Source organism: Rhipicephalus microplus, chromosome 9, assembly GCF_043290135.1.
Source record: "Rhipicephalus microplus isolate Deutch F79 chromosome 9, USDA_Rmic, whole genome shotgun sequence".
Taxonomy (NCBI): domain Eukaryota; kingdom Metazoa; phylum Arthropoda; class Arachnida; order Ixodida; family Ixodidae; genus Rhipicephalus; species Rhipicephalus microplus.
The window spans coordinates 18,216,679-18,235,828 of NC_134708.1; the positions used below are offsets into that span (position 1 = coordinate 18,216,679).

Consider the following 19,150-nt stretch of genomic DNA (forward strand, 5'->3'; position numbering starts at 1 on the left):
ATGAGCTCCGAAGCTGATATCATTCGATGAATACCAGGAAAAATGGCTCAGGACCTCCTAGTATATGCAACATTCTACGAGTCTGTACTGGTTTAAAATGTTCAGCTTCTATTTGAACAAGCGAGCTTCTGGTTCCGAAATAATATACCGAAGGATGGCCTATGGTTTGTATACATGCATCACTGAAATTTCCCCCTATAGTAATGGTGTACATGTGCGGTGGTGAATCGCGTGCCCTGGTTGGGTACATGTGTTCATTCTTGATTAATAAAGCACCCGGTCAATTCCAAGAGCTGGTGTCATTTCTTCACTTGCACTTCTCTCTGTTCGCGCTTGACATTTCAATGAAACGTAAACAAGTGAATGAATGAATCAACGATTGGATTAATGAATGAATGAATAATGAAATTTATTGAAACATGAAAGCTTGCTTCTGCTTGTTTGCTTAAACAGTGTGGAAAAAAATACATCTTAAATTAGGAACCAGCAATGCAGTGGCATATCCTGCTTTGTCACTGTCATTGGTCAATAAATCAAATCAAGGCACGGGCTCCTCTGGATGATACTCCGTTGGTTCCAGTTCTGTCTGCACTGAAACATTCTTCCCCTCTCGGTAGCCGACTTTCTTCAGCAGGACAGTGAACTATTCGCGAATCCTGACGATGATGTCTCACAACTGCTGATGTCTCTGCTCCTGGTGCTCAAACAAGTTCCTCCGGACGTTGTCGGTCGCATGGCAGCTGTAGTCCGCGGCGGCACCTTCAGCGCCACTACCGTCGTTGGCATCTGCACTGGTTCGACGTCGAAGACGGGCAGGTAGACCGCAGGACAACCGGGCCCTGGTTTTGATCAACTTCAGCCTGCGCCGTCGTTAAAGAAGCCGATCAACGCTTCAGATATAAAGCATGTCATATAGCTGAACCACACCACAAGTCAAAAGAGAGCAATGTAGGTGTAGGGGGTTTCCCCTTTGAGAGAGTAGCTGTGTTACCATGACTATTGTTCCCCACAGTGGGGCAGTGGTTGTGGCAACGCATGCATGCATGTACCCTTCCCAAAATAGCAACCCTTATTCATTGCTCCTTTTGGGAAGCGATCGTTGTGGCAACGGTATTACTTCCTCAAAGGAGCAGCCCCCCTCCCCCGTTGCTATTTTCATTGCCCCAATAAGTTCTCTCTTTGGAGAGCATGCAACGTCAAAGGGTCGAACTGTTGTTCTGCTAGCAGTCAGTCTCTTTCAGGATGAGGTTAGCCTCCTCCCCCATCCCACTCACGAAAAAAAAAACTTTACTTTCGCCAAGAATCCCTGATGGACAAACTGTTAATCTTTGCAGTTGCTGCAGTTACTCTCTGGGGAGCAACTGCTCATGCTTCCAGTTTCTCTCAAGTGTAAGACCTATCCCTAGCCTCCTTTTCAGACCCAGCAGGACAACTAAGCTGCGTTTTAAACATCTTTTTTTTATCAGTGCAGGCGTCGAAATTTAATTTAAGAGGAATTCAAGGAATGGTTATAAATCTTTCATTTTGTTTTCCCCGATTTCAGAATGAATTACAGCTGCCGACACTGTAAGCGATTTTGTGAGGCCTCAATTCTTCGAAAGTGCACCATGCAACTTGTATGTTATCATTCACTTTCGGCGTGGCTTCGAATGTTACGCGACACTTGCGGCCACAGTTTATAAGCAGTACTCGCGTTATTTTACCAATGACGCAATGTTTTTTTTTTTGTTAGCTACAACAGTGGTAGTGCGAAACCAATATTCATAGCGTTTATGGCAGGAAATTTGAAAAGAATCGCTTCTACCTTGACTGTCTCTCGTAAATATGCAGTAAAATTTCGATTAACAAAGTTATAAAATTGCACATTCATTTCGTTATATCAAAACTATGTTAGAATTAAATTCGGCCTTTTAAGTGGCACATAGGCACCATGGGCTGCTTTTTTTTTTTGCGAAGAAAGTGCTGGAAGAATGTTTGAATAATATGATAGAACAAATACCTAATTTAAGGCGACTGAAAATAGCGCTAAGAAACGGGGACACAAGAAGAGGACACACGGCACAGGCGCTAACACCCGGTCAATTCCAAGAGCGCCTGTGCCGTGTGTTTTCTTCTTGTGTCCCCGTTTCTTAGCGCTATTTTCAGTCGTCACAATGCACCAACAAGCCCAAATTTCGACAGTGTTGAACCTAATTTAAGTACTGCAAAAAAAAAAAACTGAAATTAATTTTCTTGATCTAGATATCCGGCGAACACGGCGTGATGCGGCACCACCCAAGCAGGAACCTACACAACGGCAGAACGCCACTCGCACCGTTCAGAAAAATCGGTTGCAACCCAACCATACGACGGCTGCACCAAGTGGCAGTTTGAATTTACCATCCCGATATTTCCTGAGGCACCGCTGAAGCCTCGTTTGTTTTGAATCACGGATAACACGCTTCGTTGCGTAGGTACATTAGGGTCTAAAGTACATGGCAGCAGTTTTCTTGCATGATTTTTGCTATAATGAATTTCATTATATCGCGGTTCAACTCACTCCCGTTACCACGAAGTTATATCTCTGATTAGGCGTCCATATCAAGGTGCAGTTGTAGTGCACTTGCCTCATTGCGTCGTCGACGTATCTCAGCGATCAGAGCCTCCATGCGGGTCGCGGAGTAGCGCTCTATTACGCACAGCTTTCGATGTTTCTGCTCCAGCTGAGCGACCTGCAAGGCAAACGTATGTAGTGAAGAGTGACAGCCAGCCAGGCAGACAGACAGGCAGACTATTAAAGAGACACTAATGTCAATTAACGATTTAAGTCGGAGTGAAAGCTTAATGTATGACAACGTTTAAACAACAGCTTTATCAACAATAGTGCCCTAGTTACTGAATTATTATTGTCACAACGCAGACACAGCAGAAGTCAGATATTAAAGAAGAGCTCACTCTAATTAAATGTAAGGTGCTCGTAAAGAGCACCTCGCAAGAACTTCGTCTTTCTTTCTTGCTACGCGAGCTGTTCTCTGCAGGTTGAATGTGGCAATATAAATGCACGAGAACACATGCGCCACGAGTAGGACATTCGCAAAACGATTCTGACAACGTGAGAATTACCACCCGCCATTAATCACTAGTTATCAAACTAGCTGCACTAAATAAAGCACCTTCAGTGCATCAAGAGACGTAATAAAATGCTGCTTGTTCGTTTCTGTTCGATTCATGAAAAAAAACAACAACCGGACGTTACTATGGAGAATGGCGCAAGTGGTTCAAAAGTTCAATTTCCGCCTTTTTAAATTTAGATTTACTCTATATGCTACCTTTAGGTAGCATGTAGAGTAACTGTATGTATCTACAGTAACTCTAGTTAAATTGGACAGGTCATGTCATCTGGCGGCACCAAGTTAAACCAAGCACGTCTGCCACCTCGGAGGCCATGACAGAAAATTGTTCAACGGCCGTCGTTGCCGTTCTTGCTCCCACTACTTGTCGGCGGCCGCGCAGTAAAGTCGGGAAACGTTGTGCACGGCAACAGTGACGTGGTACTTTCTGCCTGAGGAGGGTAGGTTGAAGTTCTACAACCAGATGCGTGCCACTAAAAGGTTATTTTATTTCAAAATATGCAATAGACCATATGTGAAATTGCTTTGTGCTCTGCTTGAGCAAATGAAAGGCGATCTTTGAAAAGAACGGGAAGGGCGGACCGAGCTAGAGAAGCGGGTAAAGGAGCTAATGGCGCTTTGCCCCGGGCCCGAGCGGTGTGAGACAGAAGGCGTGGGTAGCGGAGAAGGCGACAGGCGGGAAGGAACAGGCGAGAAGGGAGGTCAGGGGGCCGCAGTGTCTGGCCACAGCACGGAGGCTCCGAGAACATACAGCTCGGTGGCGCAGCAGTTTTCAAGTAGGGCAGAAACACAGGACAGACGGCAGAGAGAGAAACAGGTGAAGCAAACAGGGGTGCCATCACAAACAGGAAGCCAGCGATTGGAGCGTAGAAAGGTCCTAGTGGTGGGAGACTCTAACGTGGCCAGGGTTAGGGATGGCGTCTTCAAGACAGTGAAGGAAGATGGGAGAGTCAGGGTGGAGGCACAGTCAGGAAAGAGCATGGTGGATGCACTGGCCAAAGCTCAGGAGGTTGTAGAAAACAGCATGAAGGGAGAAAATCTAGTCCTTATTCATGCTGGGCTCAATGATGTGTTGAAGGGCAAGGATCAGAACCTTCAGAGACAGCTAGAGGATGAAATGCGTAAGCTCCAAGACACCTCTGGGAGTGTGCATTTGACCATATGCACAGTCCCAGAGGTCTGGGGGCAGCCTCGTGGGATTTAAAGGAGGGTAGTAGAGGCCAATTGTGTGATCAAGGGTTTGAGCCGGCAACTTGGATACAGCGTAATGGAAGTTAACCAAGACGTGTACGAGCCCGGCGCTCGCCCCTTTGCACAGGATGGCATTCACTACAGTAGTGCGACGGGCAGGAGGGTCGGTAACAGAATGTGTCGCCAAGCCATAGCTTTTTTAGGGGGACCCAGAGCCCTGAGGCCAACAGTGTAGCCAAAGACGGACCTAAAGGGGCACAAATATTCAAGCCACACGAAGTCGGTGGGAGAAGAAATCGACGTAAGCACAAGGGCCGAGCTAAGTCAGATGCAGGCTATGCAGGGTGGCAGGAATAGGTTAAAGTGGGAAGAGATAGAAGAGCAGTTGAGGCAGGAGGAGCTGATAGTATATGGAATTGTGGAGACACATCTTCAGGACCTGGAGCAACCACCCTGCAATCCGGACTACGTATGGGAATATTGCAATAGAACAGAAGGCAGCAAAAAGGGGGGTGGAATTGGTGCATTTATACATAAGAGCATGGGTTGGCAAAGAGTCAAGCAAGGATTCATGGAACATTTATGGTTAAGAGGGAAAGTGGCAGGGCAAATGACACTCCTTGGTTTCTTGTACTTGTGGACAGGAGCGAAGGCCAGAGAGGAAAACCAGGCAATGGTAGAGTGTATATCAAATGACATTCAGGAGTTAGGAGGAGAGTGCAAGATAATTATACTAGGAGATATGAATGCGCACATAGAAGATATAGATGGCTATACTGACTCAACAGGCAAAATGATCATGGATGTGTGTGAAAGGCATGATTTGATCATTTGCAACAGTACCGAGAAGTGTAAAGGGCAAATAACATGGGAGGTAGGAAGGCTGCAGTCAACGATAGATTACGCACTGATGTCACATAGGATGTGCGATAAGCTCAGGGGAATGCACATAGATGAAGGTGGGTCCAGAAGTCTGGGTAGTGATCACAAACATATCAAGCTAAGTTTTGGAAGAGCAGCGAAAGTGGGAAGGAGACAAGATGAGCAACTACAGAAAAATTTTCATTCAGAAAGGCAAATAGAAATTGCTACTAAACAAATTGAGAAAGTAATCACTGAGGACAATAAAACTGTGTGGACATACACTAATCTAATTAGACTGTTTGGGCTACAGCTTGCTAAGGCACGTAACAAGTCACCCCGTAAAAGAAGACACAAGCCCAAGAGTTGGTGGGAGGAGGAAGTTAAGAGAGCCATAGCAAAACGTCAGGAAGCCTCTAGGGAACACAGACATGCTAAGCAACGGGGTGAACCGACAGATGATGTTGAAAGAAAATGGGAAATCTTTCTAAGCTCTAGAAGGGAAGCATCCCTCCTGATCAATGAAAAGATTAGAAGAAAGGGTGCTCAGTGGTAGGCAGAAGTACATAAAAAGGACAGAAAAGCACCTGCAAAATTTTGGAACCATCTAAACTCCCTAAGAAATAAAACAAAACTAGAGCAGAGGTTTATAACTACAGCTCAAGGTGCTAGGCTAGAAGGGGACGAAGCTATTGAATATATAAGAACAAGGGTGACAGAAAAATTTCAACAAAGAAGTGCCTTATGCACCACAAAAGACAGGCATGAATCAAGTGGCACAATGGCTCCATTTTCACAACAAGAGTGGGAAAGGGCTGAGAAGAGGGTTCCAAGTAGTACATCAACAGGCCCAGATGGCATTCCAATTATGCTGATAAAGACATTGGGTCCGAAGTCTTAACAGACTTTGAGAGAGGCAGTGAGCAGAACAGTAATCCATGTTGAAGTCCCCTATGGATGGAAACTTAGCAGGATGAGCATAATCTATAAAGGAAAGGGGGACAAAGATGACATAAACAACTACCGTCCTATAACAGTGACATCAGTGGTATACAGGCTGGAGATGCAGATTATAAAGGAAAGACTGCAGGCATGGATATAGGATGAGGGGGTGCTAGGGGAACCGTAGAATGGGTTTCGGAAACACAGGAGGTTGGAAGACAATCTGTTCTCACTGACACAGTGCATCTAAATAGCAGAAAAGGAACTCAGGCCCCTGTGGCTAGCATTTTTGGATATTAAGGGAGCGTACGATAGCGTGGTTCAAGAGGACTTGTGGGGAATACTAGACACACTTGGTGTGGAAGATGGAGTCACTAATCTTTTAAAGGAAATCTATAAAAGTAACAAGGTAGTTATAAAGTGGGAAAAACAGGTATCCAAGCCCACAGAGGTGAAACGGGGACTTAGGCAGGGGTGTCCACTGTCACCCTTGTTATTCATGATGTACTTACAAGGATTTGAGGCCAAATGAGAGGGAAGTGGACTTGGCTTCAACCTCTCTTTAGTAAAACAAGGAAAATTCATTGATCAGGCACTACCAGCATTAATGTACGCAGATGATATAGTGCTAATGGCCGACAACAAGGAAGATTTGAAGAGATTGATGGACATCTGCGGTAATGAGGGAGATAGGTTAGATTTTAGATTCAGTAAGGAAAAATCAGCAGTCATGATTTTTAATGATAACGAAGATAGTGAGCTTAGAATACAGGATGTCACGCGAGAGATAACAGATAAATACAAATATCTGGGCATATGGATAGGCAATGGGACCGAGTACCTAAGGGAACACGAAATATACGTGACGACTAAAGGTAACAGGAATGCAGCAGTGATGAAAAATAGGGCACTGTGGAATTACAATAGGTATGATGTTGTGAGAGGAATATAGAAAGGGGCCAAGGTTCCTGGGCTGACGTTCGGCAATGCGGTCTTGTGCATGAGATCAGAAGTTCAAGCAAGATTAGAAATTAAGCAACGTGGAATAGGTAGGCTTGCTTTAGGAGCTCACGGGAATACACCAAATCAGGGAGTACAAGGTGATATGGGATGGACATCATTTGAGAGCAGGGAAGCTAGCAACAAGATAAAATTTGAGAAGCGATTGAGAGAAATGAGGGAGGAGTGTTGGGCTAGGAAGGTTTTCAGCTACTTGTACATGAAGAATGTCGATACAAAATGGAGGAAGCGAACCAGGAAATTGACTGGTAAATACTCAGAAAACAGCAGGTGGCCAAACAGAAGAGAACTATCAGTTAAGAAGAAAGTGAAGGAAACGGAGACTGACATGTGGAGAATTGGCATGATTAAGAAGTCCGCACTAGAGATATATCGAACTTTTAAGCAGGAAATTGCCAAGTAATATGATAATACTCGGGGTAGTAATCTACTGTTTGAGGCCAGGACGGGAGTACTGCAAACCAAGACATATCAGGCCAAATACGAAGGGGTAGACAGAGTATGCAGTGCGTCTGGAGAGTAAGAAGAAACTGCCGAACACTTGATTATGTTCTGTAAAGGGCTTCAGCCTATAGTTCAGGATGATGGCGCAGAGTATTTAGATAGATAGATAGATATTGTGAGCGCGACAAGCGAATGACTCTTTATTCTCTTTGTAATCATCATCACCTGTACATCTTCTTCATCTAAGAATATCATCACCGGTGTGATTGAGCTCGTGCCTGGCCAAATAAACCGGTTCCTCACAAGTGGTGGACTGTGCTTTTCGTTCCCTCAAGTCCTCTCGCCCGTTCTCGCTGGAGCTCCGCTCGGGTCGTCGCGTACAACCCCCTGCCATGGCGGCCCAAGAAAACCCTGGCCCATCCAACGTCGCCGTCCTACTGCAGCCACCGCCACCCGCTCCGCCCAACAACACTCGCCTGCGTGATCCACCTGTGTTTTCCGGTCTCCGAGGCGATGATGTCGAAGACTGGATCAAGAACTACGACCTCGTCAGCGATTTGAACAGGTGGGACAATCCACACAAGTTGCGCAGCGTCCCATTTTACTTGTCCGATGTTGCGAAAACTTGGTTCTGGAACCACCACCCAGATCTTCCCGACTGGGGCACTTTCGAGCAGCAAATTCGTCAGGTATTTGGTGCCCCTGCAGTTCGCACCGAGGCAGCAAAGAAGAAACTCGCTCAACGCACGCAGCTGCCGGGTGAATCTTACATTTCTTATATTGAGGATGTCCTTGCACTGTGCAAGCGCGTTAACACCGGCATGTCTCAAAACGACCAAATACGCCACATTATTAAAGGCATTAACACCTTTAAACCTTTTATTAACACCTTTTATTAAGGTGTTAATAAGGCATTAACACCTTTTATTAAAGGCATTAACACATAGATAGGAGGTAGTTTACAAGCCGAAAGATTCACAATAACCTCGCCGCACCCCGGAGACATAGAGCATTTCACTTGGCTGTGCCCGCAGTCTGACAGAAAAAGAACAGAGATGGTACGCAGGTTGCAGAGAGATTGTCACAAGCACGGACCATGGGAAGATGTCCTTTCTTCTAAGGACCTACGGTGACGAGGAGGAGCGTGCAACGGATCCTCATGACATTCCTGCGAGACACTGGGCTGAATGACATTTGGTAACCGACCCCTATGATTTAAGAGATGCTCAGGCGGAACAATTGCCGGCCATTTAGGCCAGGCCAACACCGCCCTTTGCGACATGACAACCGCCACCACCAGCAGCAGCAGCACGTACTACTAGACTATAATTACTCCATGTACGTACCATAAAGCGAAGTTCTTGTAAAAGCTTTCTCATGTTGACTTCTCCGGCGACGCCGTCGGCGTCCCGCGACTTCAATTCTTCCACCTCTTTCTCCGGTTCGGCGTTCTGTTTTTTCAGCTCGTCACACTTCGCCTCGACTGGCGCAAACTGTTGTTCATGCTCTGTGGCTTCTTCTTTGGCCTTGGACAACTCTTGCGTCTGCACATTGGTCTGGCGCTCTAGTTCTCGCAAGATGACCGGCTCCAGACGTGCGGCCTCCCCCAGAACTTGCTCGAGCTTCAGTTTGACGGCTCGTAAACTCGCTTCCAGTTGAAACTTTTTGCGTTCCAGCTTGTCGACTTCACGTTCATATTCGGCCTCCTTCAGTTGACGCAGCGCCAGCTCTTCGAAGGCGAAGTACAGCGCCGTTAGCGCTGCGTCGCAGCCAAAACGGTTGATTTCGTTCGACATACCTGTCACTCGTACTCTATGGGAGCTTGAGACCTTAGTTTTCTGTCAAACAAGCGCACGCAATAGACACAGCAGTCACCAGAGCGAAAATTATTTATAGACGCTCTGGTAATGAAAGTTCGGCGCCAATGCAACTCGGGGGCCACGCACAACGCAGTGACGTTGTGCTCGAACAACTGGCATAAAGCGCTAAACTGCCCTTCCGTTGTCGCAAATACGAGTTAAATCACACCGTACACTTCGCCGAGGTTCAACGTAATTCCAGTTTGTAAGCGACTCGCACATGTATCTTCAAAAAGCAAGAACGTGCGCGGACGAAACAAAAACCGAAAACCCGAAGCACCGTCTGTCTACCTGCCGTCTGCAATATTTGACGGCGACAATGATAGTGCAGAAATTGTAAAAAAAAACGTTTTGAAGTTATATTGTACACCTCTTCTACTACAACAAGTATAAAATTACAAGTTTTTTAGGTAAATATATTCTTATTGTCAATTAACTGATAACATTGATGGTGTTTAGTAACATCACGTGATCAAAATTGTTGCGACACCTGGCGGCTGCTGTTATTTTACAGCGTGTTCGCGTGTGTACAAAAACGTGCTACAAAGAGAGAGTAAAGGTAGTACGTGACGACCACGACCTGCTATATAAACTTTTGACGCTGCGCCGTGCTCCCTAACGGACTGCAGAAATTAGGCGTCTTTTCTTTCCTCTAATCACCACCACCACCATATAAACTTCGTGGTGACGACCTTTTTTATGGCTGGCCGGGTTGACAAACTTTCCGGGCTGAGGCAAACTGGAAAATGAACAGTGCAGTTCTGCAGCAACATTTCAACGCGCCGTCTTTTCGCACATGGCGGCTGTTGCGTTGATCAATGCTTCGACGATCGCGAAGTATGTGATGAGCCTCCGCTCGTAGGATTTACTGTTCCTGTGTCCTTTCACAAGGTGTTGTTTACTCAAACTACCCTTCGTATCTGAGAGAATCTGTCAAGATGGTGAGTGCCGGCGTGTGGTGCCTTTTTTCGGTTTCCCGTCGCGACGGTTGCGATGTGGTGACACGACTGTTGTGTTTCCCTTCTCTTGCGATCTCTTTCAGCCGGGTGGCAAACGAAAGAAGTTCATCGACAAAAAGAACGCCGTTACCTTTCAACTGGTCCATCGGAGCCAGAAGGATCCCCTCCAGGCGGACGAAACAGCTCCCAAGCATGTCCTGCTTGAAAAACGGACCGGGCGACCCTTCACGGGAGACGACAGGCCGGGCCACGTGAGTTACGTTAAATAGTCGCGAAGTCGATCGTAACGAACGACTCATTCACGCTTGTAGGTGAACTTAAGCCGGCTTCCGTGCATGCTAAAGTCGGTGTGTTCCTTGTGAAGCGCACGCAGGCCCTTCCGTTTCCCGCAGAAGGCTTTTTATGAATACCACTCGCATATTTATCGTTCGCTTGTTGCACGAGTTTAGTTACAGTGTGGGTCACTGCACCAGCTTTTCTTGCTAATTCTGGATTTGTTCTTGAACGTGCGATTGGCGTAGACGACGAATAGAGTTGTTGATTGATTGATATGTGGGCTTTAAGGTCCCAAAACCACCATATGATTATGAGAGACGCCGTAGTGGGGGGCTCCGGAAATTTCGACCACCTTGGGTTTCTTTAACGTGCACCCAAATCTGGGAACACGGGCCTACAGCATTTCCGCCTGCATCGAAAATGCAGCCGCCGCAGTCTGGATTCGATCCCGCGACCTGCAGGTTAGCAGCTGAGTACCTTAGCAAGTAAACCACCGCGGCGGGACAACCAGTACATTTGTTTGAACAGCAGGATTGGACACTATTCATGGAAGGCTGTGTTGGTAGCAGATTTGGTCACATGTGTTTAGTTTTGTTTAATTGAGAATCTGGTGTGACCTAATGTTGACCCTGAGGAAATTGTGAGCACAAGTAAAAACAAATTAGCATGCTCGCTTGAGAATCTTAAGTCATGAATTTTAAATGCATTGTAAAACTTGCAGGTCCCAGTTTCTGACGAGAAGAGGAAAGAAGAACAGCGTAAATACGGTATATACTTTGACGACGACTACAACTACCTGCGACACCTCAAGGACGTCAACACTGTGGCAGACTGGGAGCCGGTCATCCATAGGGTGCGCATCCCGGCTGGACAGAGCGGTGACGAAAAGGTGAACAGACTCGTGCTCGAAAAGAAATGCTTGTATCAGACCTCTGTATTATTACTGGTTTGTAGGATGTGACAGTACACACGTTACGTAATTACACAACGCTTGCATGCTACAGTCTAGAGAGAGCTGTCATCAAAGAGACTACATTTTAAATTAATGCTTGACAGGTAACACAATTTAGACACCTCAAGTAGTCAGCAGTCAAGGAAAAAGTTAGAACTGTAGTTTTTACCTCAACTATTGTTTTTGTTGCCTATTTCGGTGCTAGTTGATTGCAGTAAGAGTGCATAATAGGGCTGACTTGTGGACATTTAGACCAGAAAGAACGCAAACAAAGAACCTGATGCCAAACCAGTACTATGTGCTAATGCTTTGTTATATGGCCTCGATTGTTATCTATTCTATTTGCATTGTCTTCCTTTCATTTAACCTGAAAGTTTAAAATGTTGACTGCCATGCTCTTTGAAGGAAAGAACTGTTCATGCCTATGTATTCTCAGTGGATTTTAAAATGATTGAAAAATTGTGGCACTCACTATTTGCTTTTCTAGTTGGTGAAAAAATAAATTTGTACTCTGCGACAACAGTGGAGGGAAGGCTATGGAGGCAGGGCTTCTGCACATTCGTGTTGCACCGCAATTTTTACGGCAGCTTGCAGCTGATTTCAGTTTTACTCACTCGCGTACTCGGAAAGTGTGAATGGAAAAGAACTCTTCAATTGTAAGGTGTACACTTTAATGTCATGCTACGAGTACATTTTTCTTGGAGAACTAAACGCGTTTACGGCTAAACACCGACCCAGTACGTCTTGGACATCACGTTTACTTCGGAAGCTGGGCATGCTGAAAAGTGGTGCTGTCTGAGAAAAGGAAGACATTCTTGCCAAGTGAACAATAACTGTATTTTACCTATGACTTCCTGCAGCCCTCTGAGTCTCATTACAAATAAAGCAGCATTTATCTCAGCAAGGCAAATGAGAATTATCAGTAAACGAGAACTTCGGTTCTGTAGCTTCCACAGTGCTATAAAGAAAAGTTGTTGCAGAGTATAGTCATTGTTTCTCGCCGCTGTCATCAGCTAGCCACATGTTCGGCTGAGTGCTTCGGCTTGTGTAGCATCACAAGCATCATTTTTTTTCTTGCGTAAAGATGGCTTTCGAGGAAATCGCTAGGTACACACTGATATTCAGCTTGGTTGCATGAAATTAATTCTGCCATATGCATATTTTTCTGTAGTCATTATTAAAACAATGTTGCATTAACGTTTTCATGCTGTGTCTTGTCGTATCGACTTCTAGGCCAAGAAGGAGATCAGACTACCTTCATCAGTCTTTCAATCAACCATTGAAGAGAAGGAAGGTCTATTGAACAAAGCAGTGCCCCAAGTTGGTAAGTCTTTTGTTTTGTCTTGTTTATCTAGTTGTGGATACTGTCATAACGTGAGCTCATAGTGGAGTGGTGAATCTTAATAAGCACAGTGAAAAGAAAGGCATACATGAGAACCAAGTTGTGTTTTATACTTATGCACAGACAGGTTCACAGTTAAAGAAAACACTTTCGTGCTTATCATGTACAAATTTGGCTCTCTGGTAAAAGAATAGCGGCTTAGTTGTGCGTAAAACTACTGCTGGTTGACTGTTCCGACTCCTTTTGATAGAATAGCGGTGTGCACAAACAATGCTTATTCGTCTACTTGCAGTTATGACAGGTGCTCATCAGAGTGTTCCCTTTAACAGTGGACGGTATTGTACGCACTAATGCAAGTGACTCACAAAAGATGACAGGCCTCGCCTTACCGCTTGTCAGTAAACTTATTCCAAACTCTTGGTTTGACTCAGGAGGTGCGGTAGTTCAAGAATTTTATTTTATTTTTGCATAATCTGTTCGGTTTGTAACCATTTTTGAAATGTCAGTATTGGGATGCCCATTCAATGCAACACCTTGTCAAAACATTTGCAGGCTTTGTACTTCTCAGCCACTTTACGTGTTCCAATATTTTGCAGGACCAAGGCCAGACTGGGACCCAGACGTTGTGGCAGCCTTGGATGACGATTTTGATTTTGAAGATGATGAAAATATCCTGGAAGATGATTTCATACAGCTTGCCGAAGGACCCGTAGATGCTACCGACGTTGAGTGAGTAAACAAGAGACAGTGACAATAATGATTGGTGGGTTTGCGCATATTGGCACGAACACAGGATAGGGCTAAGCATTGTTAAGTAAAGGTCGTAGTCTCGATTAATCTTTTTGGGGTTGCCATTATGTGACCTGCTATCAGTTCAACATCTTGCACTGCTGGAAGCATTTTGCCTACTGACTTGGCCAGTCGGCATACTCAGAAAGTGATACCGAGGTTGACATTATGAGGCATGGACAAGAGGAAACAAATACCAACGGGCTCATTTTTTTTTTTTTAGACGCAATCAGGTGAAGCCAATAGACAATGAGACTAGGGAAACAATACTTAAACCTCATTATATAACGAAGTTGCATCTTACATGAAAACAAGCTTGTTATGTCCGAAAGTCATTTAAGGATATATTTCTAACACTATATCTATTGTAAGACTATTTTTAACCTTGATATTACCGATAACTCCTTACACCTGAGTTGATTATATTGAGGTTTGAGTATATACAGAAGTTGCCTGTGTTCATAATTGAAAAAGCTTGCCTCAGGCTCTGTGTGCCTGAGCGTCTACCAACTGATCTAGAGTGGTTGCTGTTACCTGTCCACATTTTTAATCTTGTATCTGGACTAGATTTGACTGTGGAAGCCTTGCGATAGCCCGTGTTGCTTACAGCCATTGCGTCAGACTTTTTTTTTTTTTTCCAAGAAACAATTAAACGTAAGGCTTACAAGGAGGAAAGTAAAAACTTTTCGCTAAGTTTAGAATTCTCGCTCTCAACTTTTACTGTATTATTTATTTTTTGTTCTCATCACAGTGGCGAAGAGAGTGACAGTTGTGATGACGAGGACGATGATTTTGAAACAGATGAAGGCAGTGAAGAGCGCTTCTCTTTCGCTGAAGAAGAGACACGGTCAAGGTTTACGAGCTACTCAATGTCTTCGTCCGTGATACGAAGAACCGAAGGCCTCAAGACTCTCGACGAACGATTTGAAGAGGTTCGAGAAGTCATCTTTTGTTGTGCTACAAGTTCCTCGTCTTACTGCCTTGATATGTGGCTTGAAATATTTTTTTTTTGTCAGTGGGAAAAGTTTTTACACTTACGACAGTATTGATGTGCATTGCGGTTGCCTGGCCACCATTTGATCGCACTCACTATCGGCTTCAGTGTAGCTCGCTGATCTGTAATTACTGCATTTGCAAGGGATGCATGCATCATAAGCAGAGCCCCAATAGTGTGAGCTGTTTCTTAGGTACAAAGCACACGTCACTGTGGTTGCTACAAAAGCAGGGCCTTGGTGGTTATTGCTGCCTGCACGACATATGGACCGAACGAAAAGACACTAGAGCTTGCGCTGGCTATAAACATGTTTTTACCGGACATGGCTTGCTAAAGTTAAGACACCTGTTGCTTGTTAAAGGCCAGAACTTTTCTCAATACACTGGTGAAAGTGGAAAGACTGTGAAATATAGGGACAGCACGGAGTATTCTTTTCGTGATTTGAATGTAACTGTATTTTTTAACCGCTGTTTGTAAGTCGCAAAAATTGGCATGTTGTGTCACCTTTCTGAGTGCAAAGACATTGTCAGAGGGGCTCAACTGTGACGCCATTGTTGCGAGGCTATCCACATTGTTGTGGTGAGATCGTGGGTCAACAAACTCACTGATGACTCATTCAGACTCAGATTGGGCTGCGAGTCTGGGTGACTCCAGGTGAGTGATACTTTGGCAAGTTTAAATCCGAGTCAGTCCGCTTGAGAAAAATTTGAGCGGGTGAGCATGAGTGAGACCGGTTGAGGAAAATATTAGCGGGTCTGAGTGAGCTCCAACTTTTATTGCCAACCTATGGGTGAGATCATGAAATAGATTTCTCCAGGCCACTCATAGATGTTTTAACAGACAGTATCGGCAAACTTAAAGGCTGTGTGAACTGCAGAGGTGAAGAGCTGTTTGCTTGATGTGTTTTGACATGATTGCAGTGAGCTAGTACTTCGAATTTGAATTGCCCTTTCTTCTCTGCTTCAGATGTTCAAGCAGTACGACGACCTGGAAGTTGGAGCTCTGGACGGTGAGGAGATAGAAGGATACGTACAACCCGACAGCGAGATAATGAAGGCTCTAGTGGAGGACTTCCAACTAATGAAACAACTTCCGTTAGTACACCTTTGTTTCAGTGCTTTACAGCCTAAACGATCACAAATTTGGTATTTTCTAGGCAATTTCTTTGGTTTAACCTCTAAAATATTTTTTTTTCAAAAATGAATTTCTCTATGGAGAACCAATGAGTGTGCGAGCATTTATTTATAATTAGGTGTGGCATGCTTTTGTTGCATTGTTATTTAGTAGGTCAGTATAATGAACAGTTGGTGGTGTGATTACTCAAGTATGGTAGGTTTCTTAAGAACTAAATCATTTCATTAAAATTAATTAATGTTGTGCATATTATTTTGTTTTCGTTGTAAGTTCATATGATAGTTTGTACATTCCAGTTTATATCACTAGACATTTTTCTGCCACTTTTAGGTCTGAAAATGTCTTTGCTATGCTTTCTCGGACTGCTTATGATACTGGTACACTTGAATTTGCCCTGTATGGTACTTTTCGCGTAAAATGTAGGCAAACGTCTTGATGTGTTGCCTTGCCAATTCCCATAATCCCTGCCACATGAAATTACAGCCACAAAAAATTCACACACTTGTATTTTTTATGCATTTTTTTATGTTCTTAATGCAATTCTTTATTTCTTAAATATGCAGTGTTGTCGTATGTAGCCTTACTGCTTTGTCTCCTTAGAAAATTTTGTCCCACGTCCTGACATTGTAATAGTCTCTGCAACATATTGGTCGGCATTTGGATGCATATTCGAAGTGAAAATTGAAAATATTGAGGCTGTATTCTCCGGCTTTCACCCTACTAGTAAGTGGCAACTTTTTATCTGAAAAAGTTGTGCTAGTGTGGAAAAAGTGCACGATAAAGGTTAGGCAGCTCTGAATATGTCAATCAGAATAGTACTTGAAATTTTTCGGCGAAGTTTAAAATGTCTGTTTCACCTTAATGTTTTTGTTGTTACCATTCAACGTGTTACCATGAAATTTGTGAAAAATAGTGTTTTGAAGAAATTTTGCGCTTCTTTAACGTTTATCATTGTAATTGTTTTTCATGTGGAATTTTCTCTCCTGGCTTTTTCTGTAGGACGCTCAAAGAGGTAACTTTAGATAAAGGGAGTGCTAGGAGTGCTGTGACCATGGCTGCCATCGAAGAGGAAGATGATGAAATGGTGGACTTGCAAATCGACACCGCCGCACCCAAGGAACGCTGGGACTGCGAGTCTATCATAAGTATGTTTTAGTATTGCATTTCCTCGGTATTCTGTGTCGCATCAGACTGCTCGCAATGGTTCACACTTATAAATTTTACCCTCCAAACTTAGGTACCTATTCGAACCTCTACAATCACCCGAAACTCATCACAGAGCCAAAAAAGGTAAGTGAGATGTTTAACATTTAAAATAAAGTTGTTTTATTGGCTGGATTGTTAAAGAAAAAGAAATCCGTGCATGAGAAAAGATGGTACAGTGATTGTGCACTTGTTGCTGTGTTCTTTATGTATGGAAGCTACAACATTAACCCTAGCCGAAAGTAAACTGAGAAAAATACTTTGATAATTTAACTTCAGCCAAAGTAATGCAAAACATGTATAAGCCTGACGTTTCGGAACCAGACCAGTTCTTCCTTGCTTGGGGAGAGGAGTGTTACTACAAGATGCTGCTGAAAAACATGGCAGCAGTACCCCCTGAGGAAGGAACTGGGCTGGTTCGGACACAGACGTTAAACAAACTTTATGTTGATTTGATTGGAGTAAAATTTAAGAGATTTTTTTTGGTGATGTATTTGCAACCCCATTTTCTCAATAGGGGGATGGCTCAATATTTTCATGAGACTAATAACACCAGCAAGAGACACAAATACCTGGATGAACACCCGATAAAAGCTGGCATTTGTGTCTTGTGTTCATGCTGTTAGTCTAACAAAGTTATAGATCATTGACTAAGCCTGCCAACAGTTGTTACTAAAGTTTGTTATCTTTGTTTTTACCCTTTACACCTTTTCACAGGAAAAAGTAAAGGTGTCGGCCAGAACGGGCATTCCCATTATAGAAAAGGGTGGCTTGAGCCGTCAGGGGCTCAGGCAGTTGGACCGCAAATTTGAAGGTGATTCGGATGAAGAAACGCGGTCGCGAATGTCGGTGGCATCTAGCATCCGCCCGAAGGATGAGACGCCGGAACAGCGCAAGGAGCGAAAGGCCGCCGTGCGTGCTATGCGACGCGAACGCAGGGCCGAAAAGAAGGCCAACTCGGAAGCCTTCAAGGCCGAAAAGTTGAGACAGGAGAAGGCAATGGCCAACGTTCGCCAGAACCTCAATTCTATGCGGCTTTATTAAACTGTCAAATAGAGACCTATAATTTTTGTACAGAAAAAAGCAGCTTTGCTCATGTGCAAGTCTCGTAATAAAACTCCTTTTTTTTCAGCCTCTGCACTTGTCAATGTGTTGGTGCCTAATGCTACAGTGTGGCCATTACACACTGCACCGAACTATTTGGAGCATGTGGTAGTTTTTCCATTGCTGTATGACGACCTCCAGGTCCCATGTCTGTGGTCTGCTTCGTCATAGGCGCGTGCATGGGGGTGGGCAGGGGAGCTTATTGCCATAATTTGGAGGAGTGATGCCCTCTAAGGGCAAATCGGGGCACGCCCATGTACTTCATGCATCTTAGCAAGGTTAAGAGATAATTGCATTGTTACTACTGGTAGAAGGGTACTGGAATAATGAAGAGCTTTGCTCAGTCACTCTGCAATGCACTAGATAAACTGGACAACCAGACTCTTTCGGAAGAAAGAATCCTGCGCTAACGACAGGACTTTATGTTGCAGAAGAAGGTTGTGAAGGCGTTCCTGCGCTTCTTGCGTTGAACCGGCCTGTCCAAATGACTGTGATCGGAACTCCCTGAATATGTGCGCATGTAAATTTTTTTAAAATTTATTTTTACTTCTCTATCCTCTTTCCGACCCTTTTTCTTACCCCTGTACAGGGTAGCAAACCAGTTCTTCTAGGTGAACCTTCCTGTTTCTTCCTTTTATTTCTTTCTCTCTCTCTTGCTCAGTCTTTAATATAAAGAAATGGCTTATTCAAAAAGATAATACTGTGAATATATAAATATCTTCATGCAAAGTGGTTTCAGTGCCCTTGAATGTACAATCCTGCCACTGTTGAAGGGAACGCACCGTTTGGTTTCGAAAGACATTGTGTGAAGGCTTATGTCATGTGGAAAGGTACGTCAACATCTAATGTGACATGGGGAGGTCGGGTATTTCACAGATTGGGGGCACAAACATTGTTTATAGATGCATTTAATGATGTATGCCTGTTCACTTGAACAGGGGACTAGACTACCCGTACGTACACATATCAC

At 44.2% G+C, this 19,150-nt stretch overlaps 2 protein-coding genes across 2 annotated transcripts; one reads left to right on the forward strand and one right to left on the reverse strand.

Moving 5' to 3' along the window:
- Positions 1-384: 384 nt before the first annotated feature.
- On the reverse strand, positions 385-9,718 carry LOC119163539 (uncharacterized). Its single transcript, XM_037415553.2, has 3 exons — positions 8,915-9,718; positions 2,607-2,711; positions 385-860 (listed from the first exon to the last, which is right to left on the reverse strand). The coding sequence occupies exons 1-3, from the start codon at positions 9,362-9,364 to the stop codon at positions 771-773; spliced, it is 645 nt and encodes a 214-aa protein (XP_037271450.1). The 5' UTR covers positions 9,365-9,718; the 3' UTR covers positions 385-770.
- Positions 9,719-10,215: 497 nt separating this feature from the next.
- Positions 10,216-18,207, forward strand: LOC119163540 (LTV1 ribosome biogenesis factor). The gene is made up of 10 exons (XM_037415554.2): positions 10,216-10,368; positions 10,470-10,637; positions 11,384-11,551; positions 12,848-12,938; positions 13,553-13,685; positions 14,497-14,677; positions 15,706-15,833; positions 16,873-17,018; positions 17,111-17,163; positions 17,794-18,207. Exons 1-10 carry the CDS (start codon positions 10,366-10,368, stop codon positions 18,118-18,120), a joined length of 1,398 nt encoding a protein of 465 aa, XP_037271451.1. The 5' UTR covers positions 10,216-10,365; the 3' UTR covers positions 18,121-18,207.
- The last annotated feature ends 943 nt before the right edge of the window (positions 18,208-19,150 follow it).

Excerpts from the sequence above, each read along its gene's own strand:
- LOC119163539 (XM_037415553.2), bottom strand. The coding sequence starts at position 9,364 with ATGTCGAACGAAATCAACCGTTTTGGCTGCGACGCAGCGCTAACGGCG. Across the intron at positions 2,712-8,914 it reads TACAAGAACTTCGCTTTATG|GTCGCTCAGCTGGAGCAGAA; the intron begins GTACGTACATGG and ends TTTGCCTTGCAG. Across the intron at positions 861-2,606 it reads TACGTCGACGACGCAATGAG|GCTGAAGTTGATCAAAACCA; the intron begins GCAAGTGCACTA and ends ACGACGGCGCAG.
- LOC119163540 (XM_037415554.2), top strand. Across the intron at positions 11,552-12,847 it reads GACAGAGCGGTGACGAAAAG|GCCAAGAAGGAGATCAGACT; the intron begins GTGAACAGACTC and ends ATCGACTTCTAG. Across the intron at positions 13,686-14,496 it reads GTAGATGCTACCGACGTTGA|TGGCGAAGAGAGTGACAGTT; the intron begins GTGAGTAAACAA and ends TTCTCATCACAG.